General features: G+C 38.5%; 1 protein-coding gene across 17 annotated transcripts in view; it reads right to left on the bottom strand.

Moving 5' to 3' along the window:
• The window catches only part of SP100 (SP100 nuclear antigen), a 101649-nt gene that overhangs the window by 15856 nt on the left and 73475 nt on the right, over positions 1–12318 (bottom strand). For 10 of the 17 annotated variants that reach the window (XM_044241799.1, XM_044241800.1, XM_044241803.1 and 7 more), the window contains 4 exons: positions 9620–9664; positions 4771–4842; positions 2210–2257; positions 836–940 (listed from right to left, as the gene is read on the bottom strand). In XM_044241799.1, the coding sequence (XP_044097734.1) occupies positions 836–940; positions 2210–2257; positions 4771–4842; positions 9620–9664 (270 nt within the window). The remainder of the gene's footprint in view (positions 1–835; positions 941–2209; positions 2258–4770; positions 4843–9619; positions 9665–12318) is intronic. The other 7 variants (XM_044241807.1, XM_044241815.1, XM_044241813.1 and 4 more) reach the window with 2 other exon arrangements.

Below are 12318 nucleotides of genomic sequence, written 5' to 3'. Positions count from 1 at the left end.
AATGGGGCTGTGAACACTGTCACCAGATTTTTCAAATGTGTACATATTCCACCCTGATATTGAAGTATTTGGTCTTGAATTGGGTGCTAGATGGGCATCCTGGGGATAATCTCCTTGGGGAAAGGAGAGATGTCCTGTTATATTTATTAACTGTAAGTGTGGAAATGCCATCTTTCCTCCAGCCAATCTGGGATGCTGTACAGAAAAGAGCTAATGGGTTAGACTGGAGGCTGCCATCTTTAGAAAGTTCTGCTTGCAAGGTTGGATCTTGGCTGGCATTGGGGAACTTGCAATTGGGGGGGTAGGTATCACCATTCCCAGACCTTAAAAGAGTGTCTCACTGTCTTAAACCATTTATATGAACAATATAAATGGTTTATGCCGAAAACCTGCTTTCCTTCTGGGAGTCTGGAATTTTGGCATGTGCTAGGCAGAGGACACCTATGTGACTAACCCCTGATAAAAATCTGGACTCCAAGGCTGGGGGCAGCTTCTCTGGTAGATGGCATTTCACATGTTACTACAATTCATTGCTAGAGAATTAAGTGTGTCCTGTGTGACTCTATTGGGAGAGACTCTTGGACACTGGCACCTGGTTTCCTTTGGACTTCGTCCTGTGTGTTTTTTCCTTCCTTGATTTTGCTTTGTACCCTTCCAGTCTAATAAAATATCATCATAAGTTCACTATATGCTGAGTCCTATGAGTCCTCCTAGTGAATCACCAAACCTAGGGATGGTCTTGGGAGACCCCCAACACAGGCATCTACCCCCTGAATAATATATTATTCACATGGGTATTTTCCAGTTAAAAAGCACAGAAGATCATGAAACCCACCTTGTATCATTTTCTCCTTATATAAAGTCCCCTTTGCCTCTCCACAGGTCACAGGAAGTTCCAGAAGGTAAAAATTTATACGTGTATCTCTGGGAATTCTTGGACCTGTAAAGAAGCATTATTTTTTTCATTCCATCTTTCTGAAGAACTGTGCACTGTTTTGATCACACCCATCTTGAGATCTTTTTTTTATAATTTAAAATGTATGGGAGGGATTTCCCCCTGAACTCATTACCCTTCTAGGTCTTTCTTTTATGGCAGATTAGGAGCACAAAGATAATGTCATTCTCCGAAACCCTACATTAAAAGCTTTGGGCGGAGGTGTCTGAATCTCCAAATTTGTTGACCACAACTCCCCATTGTGCCATGATTTTCCTCCTTTTGTATTGTTGCTTTGAAGTTGTGTAGCTGGAGATAAAACTCTCCACTTTTAGTTTTGTCTTGAGGAATCAGCTCAGGGACAGAAAGCAAGATTGCAATGGGGCACCTATCTGGGGCAGTGTCTCTCTTCTCTCCTTGCTCTCTGCTTGTTTCACTTCTCCTTCATGTGAGCTTTCTCTGTGGCTAAAAAGGAAACTCAGAGTAGAGTGTGCTAGAAGTGCAAATTACTCAGGGAGGGGACCTCTGCACATACTTTGGGTGGGGGCACTGGGATCTGATTCTGCTGAAGTAGGCATTGCAAGTCTTAAAATGAAGGAACACCTTCAGAGGCAGGTGCTCCTGCCTTTCTGACCAAAACTGAGGGGGATTCATTAAAAACACAAACTGGGGCTTCTCTATGGAATGGGAAGTATGGGTGGCCATGGTCCTTTCAGAGTTAGTTCTGTTAGAGCTGGAGTGGGCCTAAGAAGGTCACTCAGTCTAATTCACCTGTCACCCACCCATTTACAGAGAAGGAAATTGAGGCCAAAAAACAAAAACAACAAAAACAAAAACCCACAAATGATAATCCAAAGTCACACAACCAAAAGAAGTTTGGAAATTAGGACACAAGTCTTGTATTACCACCTACGGTCCCCCTTGATGGGCAACCTGTGGCTCTCTATGTGGGCAAGAGAAGGGTCAGTTGAATATCATGAAAGTCATATCTTTTATATTTTTTCTTTATATTTCCTTCCTCAAAAGTTATCAATGTAGTAATAGAAGCTTTCTACAGGTCCAAGAAGGCCTCTCAGATCAACTGGCTAATCAATGGAATGGGTATTATATCATCTTGTCTTGTTGTTGAAGTTAACCAAGGCCAATGACTATCCTAACATTTGTTACTTATTCAAAAAGGCAATTAAGTAAAATGATTGATCACTCAAAACACAGAGTATAAAATAAGAATTTAGATACTTAATTATTAAAAGTATATTATATACGTCCTTTTACCTCTTTTTCTGCCTCTTCTCAAAGACCTGGTGATGACTGGTTTTCTCCCTGAGAAAGTAAAAAAAAAAAAAACCACAAATGTCTCTTGTTTATAACATTACATTGCAAATGGTAGTGTTTTACAAAAATACCATTCAAATGTAACTTTTCAGAAGCCTGTCTAGTACTTGAAGAAATGTAGCAAATGTGTCAATGAATCAGGAGTCAGGAGCTTTTTCCTGTAAACTAAGAGATAGTAAATACTTAAGGTACCTAATTGCTGTTGTGACTATTCAAATCTGCTGTTGTATTATGAAAGCATCTGTAGATAATATGGAAATGAAAGATGTGGCTGTATTCCAATAAAACTTTACTTACAAACAGCCAATTGGCTGGATTTGTCCTGTGGGACATAGTTTGCTGAACCCTGGCCTAGACTTAGTTACAAAGATGATACTTAACTGAGATTCATCCTATATTTCTTTTACTATTATCTCCAAATAAATTTGAAACAGTATTTTGTAGATTTCTGAAGCAACTTGGTGAGAAAAATAGTGAAATTAGACATCTACTAGTTGCTTCTTTTCTGTCAAGAACTATCCTTAGACCTTGCCTCTATTAACTTACTTCATCCTTAGAACAAATTATCACAGGAACTAATAATATCCCCACTTTACAGATGAGAAAATCAATGCTTACAGAAAAGAAATACAGATTAAATGAAGATGCTGAAGATTTCCTTTAGTAAAGAGACAGAGATAAAAGGCAGTAATACAAGGTTTCAAGGGAGATTTCATGGGGGAATCTACAGGCCAGATAGCTTCCCCAAACCCTAAACCTGAAAGAAGATATTTGTGCTGAAAGTGGGGGTAAAAATGAGCAAGGAGATCAAAACTAACTCAATGAAGGGGAACTTATAGAAATTGATGTCCAAGTTCTAAAAGGCACAAGGTTAGAGACAGCCCAAAGGGTTGACTTTAAATACGTCCCAGAAGAATATAGTGTCTGATTTATGTTTTGATTGCATCCAAAGAAAGAGTAAGTCGTGTCCATGTGCATGTTTGGGTCTGTCATTATTCAGATGTTCTTGAAGGTTGGGGTCAGAGACACACACTTGATGCTTTTTCAATCTAAAGGTCTGTACCCATGGCTGGCATCCTGGGGTACTAATTTGGATAGTTCAGATCTCAGGAGAAAAATCTCCAGATGCTCAACTATAACTCATCTTTCCTTTAAATAGATTATGATCAGATGAGGCTGGAAAGGTTTTTTTTTTCTTCAACCAATCACAAAAAGCCTTCATTTGTGAGTCCTTTGCTATAACAATTAGCCAAAGGGTTTTTAAAATCTCAAGATAAAAATGGACCCATGAGATGTTTATTGATGAGTCCTATTCTGAGAGGAATCACATCCCAAGGTCAAGCATGTTCTACCCTACAAGGTATTACCTTAGGAAGTTTATCAAGATATTATGAAGGTATACTGAGAGAAGGGTTTCCCAAACCTGCATAAAAGAATCACCAGCATGGCTATTAGGACTAAAGACTTAAGACATGTAAAATAGGAACATGTAGACTACAAATAAATAGATGAAGTTTTTAAAAAAAAGTGCTCTGCACTGATGAGTTCCAAAGAACATGACTGTGCCAAGTAAGGTAGTTAGTATAATTGCCAGGTGTAAAAAGTCATCCATGTAAGTGTGGCTTTCTGTGGAACACCCCTCTCCTGTCACTCATGGTGCTGAAGTGATAGGTATACCCAGGAAAACTAACCAGTCCTGGTTCACTCTCCCACCTTCCTCCCTCCTTACTGCCACCCCTCTCTTTGCCTGCAAGGGTTAAGGCCCACTGTCCCATGAGAAGATACCGGTGCCCTCTCTGCTTTCTCCTTGCTTTCTCTGTCCTCTCCTTTTTCAAAGAGGTAGCCAAACTTATACCCCAGCTAGCCCTGGTCATAATCTGAGTCTGTTGAGCAGTAGCCATTATTGGCAAACATACATTCTCTTGCTATCAGTTTCTCTCTGTTTAAATCCTCTTGGGACTAGCGTGTGAGCTAGATTCTCCTTTCATCAAAACCGTAGGATACGAAGCTCTATATGAGGTTGAGACGGGCCTTGGAGGACAGTCAAGCTATTATTATTTATCTTACTTTATAGATGAGTAAACTGAGGCAGAAGAGGTAAACTGACACTCTCCAGTCCACACGATTACCTCGAGGTCATGGGACATGAGGAAGGACAGGTACATCACCTATGAATTACACTGTGTTTCATGTCTAAAACTATGTCCAGTCCTGAAAGTTATCCATTCAGTGGAGGGAGCACTGCATTGTCACCAAGTGTCCTAGGTTCTGGTTGCAGATTCATCACAGAATTATTTTTTTGTGGTATTATCATCTTTCTCTCCGTGTCACCTTTCGGAAATTGACTAAATCTGATATATTTCTCAACAGTACAGCTACATAAAGCAATAGGGAAATAGATTTGTTACTAAAAGCATAGAATAAAGCACGAGAATTTAGATGTTTAGCTACTGAAAATGGAAAATGTATGCTTTTTTTAAATTAATTTTTTTTCTTTTTACCTTTTTGTTTGCCTCTGTTCCATAAGGCTCTGTTACTCAGAGTTTGGATTCTATGTCTGCCTCTCCTTCTCACTGAGAAAACAAAAATATAAAAATGATGCTGCTGACATGTTACTAAACAACCAATGAGTCAATGAGGAACTCAAAGGAGAAATAAAAAGAAAACATATAGAAACAAATGAAAATGAAAACACAACAGTCCAGAATCCTTGGGACACAGCAAAAACAATTTTAAGAGGGAAATATATAGTGATACAAGAATACCTCAGGAAACAAGAAATATCTCAAATACATGATCTAACCTTACACTTAATGGAACTAGAAAAAGCATAAATAAAGCCCAAGTTTAGTAGAAGGAAAGAAATATAAAGACCAGACCAAAATTAAATAAAATAGAAACCAAAAGAAAAGAAAATACCAATGAAGCAAAGAGCTAGTTCTTTGAAAAGATAAACAAAATTAATAAATCTTTAGCCAGACTCATCAAGAAAAAAGGAGAGAGGAAACAAAATCGGGAATGAAAGAGGGAAAATAAGAACCAACACCACAGAAGTGCAAAGTATTATAGAGACTGCTATGAAAAAATATATGCTAACACATTGGACAACCTACAAGAAATGGATAAATTCCTAGAAACATACAATCATCCAAAATTGAATTAGGAAGAAATAGAAAATCCAAACAGACCAATTATTAGTAATGGAATTAAATTGACAATCAAAAAATTCCCAACAACCAAAAAAATCCAGGACTAGATGGAGTCGCAGGGGAATTCTACCAAACATTTGGAGAAGAGTTAATGCCTGTTCTCCTCAAACTATTAAAAAAAAAATAGAAGAGGAAGGAAAGCTTCCAGAGCCATTGTATAAAACCAGCATTACCCTAATACCAAAACCAGACAAAGATGAAGACAAAGATGAAGGAGGAGGAAGAGGAGGAAGAGGAGGAGGGGAAGGAAGAGAAGGAGGAGAAGAAAGAAAAGAAGAAGAAGAAGAAAAAAAAAAACAAAAGGAAAGAAAGTCAACTACAGGCCAGTATCCTTGATGAACAAAGATGCAAAAATCCTTAACAAAATACTAGCAAACTGCATTCAACAATACACTAAAAGGATCACTCACCATGACCAAGTGGAATTTATTTTAGAAATGCAAGGATGATTCAGCATTTGCCAATCAATCAGTGTGATATACCACATCAACAGAATGAAGGATAAAAATCAATCTCTATGAAAATACCAACAACACTTTTCATAGAACTGGAACAAATAATACTAGAATTTATATGGAACCACAAAAGACCCCCAAATAGCCAAAGCAATCTTGTGAAACAACAACAGAGTTGGAGACATCACATTCCCAGGTTTCAAAATCTATTACAAAGCTATAATAATTGCAAACAGTGTGATATTGGCAAAGAAACAGACAACACAGATCAATGGAACAGAATAGAGAGGCCAGAAATAAACTCACACTTATGCGAAATTAACTTACGACAAAGGAGGAAAGAATATACAATGAGTAAAAGTCTTCAAGAAATGATGCTGGGAAAACTGGACAGCTACGTGCAAAGGAATGAAACTGGACCACTTTCTTACAGTATATTCAAAAGTAAACTCAAAATGGATTAAAGACCTAAATGTGAGACCTGAAAGCATAAAATTCCTAGAAGAAAAGACAGGCACTAATATCTTTGCCACCAGCCTCAGGAACATTTTTTCGGGACCTGGCTCCTCAGGCAAAAGATATAAAAGCAAAATAAGCTATTGAATCTACACCAAAATAGAAACTTTTGCACAGAGAAGGAGAAACATCAACAAAATGAAAAGGCAACCTACTGAATGAGAGAAGATATTCACAAATGATATATCCAATAAGGGGTAAACACCCGAAATATTAAAGAACTTATACAACTCAATGTTTAAAAAATTGGTTGAAAATGGGTAGAGGATGTGAACATTTTTTCTTTTCTTTTTTTTGTCAGAGAGAGAGAGACGGAGAGAGAGTGAGCACAGGCAGACAGAATGGCAGGCAGAGACAGAGGGAGAAGCAGGCTCCCTGCCGAGCAAGGAGCCCGATGTGGGACTCGATCCCAGGATGCTGGGATCATGACCTGAGCCAAAGGCAGCTGCCTAACCAACTGAGCCACCCAGGCGTCCCGTGAACATTTTTTCTAAAGAAAACCTACAAATGGCCAAGAGACACATGGAAAGATGTTCAACATCATTAATCATCAGGGAAATTCAAATCCAAACCAAAAGGACAAGAAATAAAAAGTGTTGGTGAGGGTGTGGAGAAAAAAGCAACCCTTGCGCACTGTTGGTGGGAATGTAAGCAGTGCAGCCACTGTGGAAAATAATATGGAGCTTCCTCAAAAAGTTAAAAATAGAAATAGCATACAATCCAATAAATCTACTCCTGGGTATTCACCCAAAGAAAACAAAATACTAATTCAAAAAGATTTATGTTCCTATGTTTATTGCAGTATTATTTGCAATAGCCAAAATATGGAAGCAATTGAAGTGTTCATTGATAGATGAATGGATAAAGAAGATGTGGGGTGTGTGTGTGTGTGTGCATGTGTATGTGTGTGTGTGTGTGTGTGCACGCATGCGTGCTCACGCATGATGGAATATTACTTAACCATAAAAAGGATAAGTTCTTGCCATTTGTGACAACCTCGATGGACTTAGAAGGTGTTATGCTACATGAAATAGGTCAGATAGAGAAAGACAAACACTATTTAATTCCACTTATATGTGAAATATAAGATACAGCACAGATGAATAAACAAACAAACAAAAAGCAGAAACAGGTCAGTAAATACAGAGAACAAACTGATGCCAGAGAAGAGGAGGTGGGAAATGAGCAAAATGGGTGAAGGAGAGTGGGAGATAGAGGCTTCCATTTATGGAATGGATAAGTCACAGGCACAAAAATTACAGCATAGCAAATACAGTCATGTCTAGAGATGGTGACAGTTTGGGGAACGAGCTATACACCCACTGGGATCATGAGAAAGCACGATTCTCATGGGCTTCTCTGGGGAAGGGAGGAGCTCAGTTAGCTTTTCTTGAAAGATATTCTGTAAAGAAAGATGATTTGAATGGACAACATGGCTCTGGCAGGTATGTGGCCCTCCCCTAAGGGGGAAGTGGTAGGCAATCAGCTGGAACTCCTGAGTTAGAGGAACTTCAGTGGAGAGAGTCTTTCTAAAGAGGGGTTCTTTAAAGAGCCCATAAACATGGCTCATGCATTCTCCATATGTTGGAGACATGAAGGACATAGCCCACAAGAGGGCTATTCCTGCTCCTTATGCCCTTCTCTCCCTCTTCCACAACTTGAACTAGCTAAAAGCACTGATACTGAGGAGGGTTAGACAAGAGTGTGGATAAGAGAAGAGGCTGGTCTCACCCAACTTCCTTACTGCCTATCAGCTCAGGCTTCTTAATACTGAATGAGAGTATCACTGCTGTCAAAAGGGAATAACACAGGGGCACCTGGGTGGCTCAGTGGGTTGGGCCGCTGCCTTCGGCTCGGGTCGTGATCTCGGGGTCCTGGGATTGAGTCCCGCATTGGGCTCTCTGCTCAGCGGGGAGCCTGCTTCCTCCTCTCTCTCTCTGCCTGCCTCTCTGCCTACTTGTGATCTCTCTCTGTCAAATAAATAAATAAAATCTTTAAAAAAAAAAAGGGATTAACACAGCTCCAGGGCTTACCTAAGACTTCATCTTGGGGCAGAAAGAGAACTATTTCAGAGAACAGTTTTGAAAAGGAGTTAGAAGGAACAAAATCAATTTGTGCTTAAACTACCAATTTTAACATTTTAACAAAACAGGTAAGACAGGTTTCACAAAAACTCAGAGGAACAAAATCTTGGACCCGGGTAAGTCAAGCTAAGAAATAACTAAGACAATACAGGCAAATATGAAGATAAAATGATAGAGATGCTAGAAATATATGTGTTCATTGTCTACTGCACGGACAGTATGCTCTGCCTGAGTTTAGTTTAAATAACTGTGTCCCAGGCTTAGTTCTGAGGTGACACCAGGACTCTAGCTTCTGCTTAATTAATTCAAGTTCCCTCTGTTTCACCTTGTTCTGTTGAGGGCTGTGTTCATTAGTTACAACAAACCTTTCTAACATTTTCTCCTGGTCCCTCATTTCCCATTCAGGGTTAGCTTGTCTCTGGCCATGTAGCTCTGTGCTTGATCCAGGTTCCAGCTCCTATTCTTGCCACGGGTCTTAGGTGACAAGAGGCCAGGTTTGAGCCAATATGAGTCAGAGTTTTCCTCCAAATATGAAGAAGTCAGTGACTCTGGATAAAAACATGTAAGGCAAGTAGGCAGATTGCTATTTGTCCCCCACAATCACTCTCTTCCATAGGAATAGAGTTACAGCTAAACCCATGACTGCCTCACTACAGTTTATAGTTCCTGGCCTCAATGGCAGCTAGCTCTGGTCATAATACCAAATTTTGGGCAACAGGATGTGAGCAAAAGACCTTGGATCTTTCCATTAAAAGAAATCAATAGGTGATTTCCCTGCCCATTTTTCTCCCCCTGGCTGGGAGACAATGGCAACCACACTGGCTCTTCTGGACCCAGAGACAGAAACCATGTGTTGAGGAAGGCAGTCTCTTCCTTCCATTTCTGGGTTGTTTGATGAAAGAGAAATAAATGATATGGTTTAAGCCACTGTATTTCGGGCTCTCACTGTTACAACAACTTAGCCTGTACTCTAAACAGTCATTATTTATGAAATCCATTGAAGATTTCTGGGGTACAGGAAAGATGGGTCTAGCAGGAAGACCAGGGTTGCAGTAAGTACACAGACATGAATTCTCAGACTTTTACCTTTTTGGAGATTGCTTTTTTTAGGTATATGTCTTCTCTTTCTTCCTTAAACATAAAAGAAAATAAGCTTAACAGGTCAGTAAGCTTCAAATATTTTAAAGTCTTTAGTCTACCTTTGTAGTGCTAAATCTCTGGCTACCAACACATCACCACACTGAAAACAAAAATAGCAACAAAAATAACCACATTTATGCCAGTCATTTACAGTATATTTTTACCTACTTACGTGAGGTTTTCTCATTCACAATAAAGAAAACACAAAAGGTAGCTGAAATCAGATAGGAGCTGACAGAGAAGAGGGGGAGTGTCACAAGGGTCAAGGAAAAGTAGATTTCAGAAATCACAAGTGTATGTCCAGGAATTTAGGGGTTTGCCTTGAAAAGCTGAAGCTATAACCCATGTTTCTAACAGCCAGAACTTAAGTATGAAATAGAAAAAAAAATTGGAAAAATGATGACAAATTTAGAAGGGATAAAAGAGATTATTTAAGGGCGATTTATAAAAGATGAACCAGGGAGTTTAGAAAAATTAGAAAGAAAATAATCAATGGAAGATAGTCAACAAGTCAGCATATTTCCTAAAGAAGAAAATCAAAATAATAGAAGCGCTTTGATATAAATTAAAAAAAAAAGTTTCTGAAATAGAACAAAAAACTGACTATACTTAAGTACACATATATTTCTGCCCTACAGCAGAAAAAATTGACTCCAAACTGTCAACCCTGGTATATATTCCAACAAATTTACTGGACTTTAAAGATAAAGAAAAAAATGGAATGGGCAACCTAGATAAAAAAATGTTAAGTCATTTTCAAGGGAGGGGGATCTTGCTATAGAATTTTCTTTAGTAACAAACACCTAATGTCACAAGAAAGTAGAGAAAAATCTACAAGATGCTTCTAGAAATAGCGAGTAAATTATTTTTCACATATAAAAAATAAAACCAAATACTTTTGAACAGGAAAATTCTGGGACTTTTGTTTTTATGAATAATTATTGAGAAAACCACTTGAGGATCCACCTCAGCAAACCAAGATAAACTGGAAAAATTTTGGCAAAAAGGATTAAAATAAAAGCGGGGATGAGGTCACAGAGTGGGATATTAAACATACATGCGCTGACAATATAGAAATGGTATAATAAAAATATGTGTGAGGAAGGGGGAAATATGGGTGGTAGAGCAAGATCATTGTCTGTTGGACTCATGGCATGTTATTCGGACAAATCAAGGAGGCATGTCAAACACACTTAAGAGCTGAAAGATACATATAAAGGTAACATCATGATGGATCTAGAGAGGATAATGCTCAGTGAAATAAATCAAAGACAAGGGTACCTGGGTGGCTCAGTGGGTTAAGCCTCTGGCTTTAGCTCAGGTCCTGACCTCAGGGTCTTGGGATCGAGCCCCACATCGGCCTCTCTGCTCAGCAGGGAGACTGCTTCTTCCCTCTCTCTGCCTGCCTCTCTGCCTACTTGTGATCTCTATCCGTCAAATAAATAAATAAAGTATTTTTTAAAAAATCAAAGACAAATGCCATATGATTCCACTCATTTGTGGAATTTAAACAAAACAAATGAGCAAAGAAAAAAAGAGACAAATCAAAAACTGACTCTTAAAAACAGAGAACAAACTGATAGTTTCCAAAGAAGAGGTGTGTGGGGGAGATGGGTAATTAGGTGAAGGGGATTACGAGTACATGTATCATAATGAGCACTGAATAATGTATGGAATTGTTGAATCACTATATTGTACACCTGAAACTAAAGTAACAGTGTATGTTAACTATCCTGAAATTAAAATTAAAAAAAAAACCTATTCGACACCAAAAATAAAAAAATAACATTATGACCTAAACTTGGGTGGGAAAGGAAAGAGTGGACAAAGAAATAGGACACATGCTAAATTTATCAATTTGGGGGGGTAAGAAATTAATGGGTACTACCTAAAGAGGGAGTATATAAAAGTAATTCTAAGAGTAATCACTAGATCAAAAATACAAACATTTCTAAATATCAGAAGTACACACTTACTCCTAACCAGTGAAAATATGAGAAATGAGTACAATTCAACCATTCATTTCTTTTAAAAGGGAAAGACCCAGAAGTGGCTCACATTTCTTCAGCTCTGAGGCCATTGTCGAGAACTTTGTCACAAGGCTAGGCCCAGGGAAGACTGAGAGGTTTAGTCTAGCTAGGTAGTCATGTACCCAAATAAAACCACTGGAACAGAAATGCAAACCTTCCTATTAGAAGTACATACATGCACATAAATGCACAGAAGTCAGAATACAGAGTGTTGACATTTTCAATATCCAAGACACACTAGAATATGTAATAAAAATTAGTATGACACAAACAAGACCATGCATTTTGGTTTTATCTATAAAAGTAAATGGACATAACCCACTTATTAAAATAAAGATTTTGAGATTGAATTACAGAGTAAACTCCAACTTTTTTTTTTTTTTTTTTTTTTAGATCTTCTAATTTATTTGTCAGAGAGAGAGACCACAAGCAGGGGGAGGAACAGGCAGAGGAAGAAGCAGGCTCCTTGCTGAGCAAGGAACCTGATGTGAGGCTCCATCCCAGGACCCTGGGATCGTGACCTGAGGCAAAGGCAGATACCCAAACGACTGAGCCAGCCAAGTGCCCCTAAACTCCAACTTTTAATCCTATACAGAAGACTTACAGAAAAAGATA

Source organism: Neovison vison, chromosome 3 (assembly GCF_020171115.1).
Source record: "Neovison vison isolate M4711 chromosome 3, ASM_NN_V1, whole genome shotgun sequence".
In the NCBI taxonomy this organism is placed as follows: domain Eukaryota; kingdom Metazoa; phylum Chordata; class Mammalia; order Carnivora; family Mustelidae; genus Neogale; species Neogale vison.
Note: the sequence above shows the minus strand (reverse complement) of the source record. Positions and strands in the feature narration are given on the sequence as shown.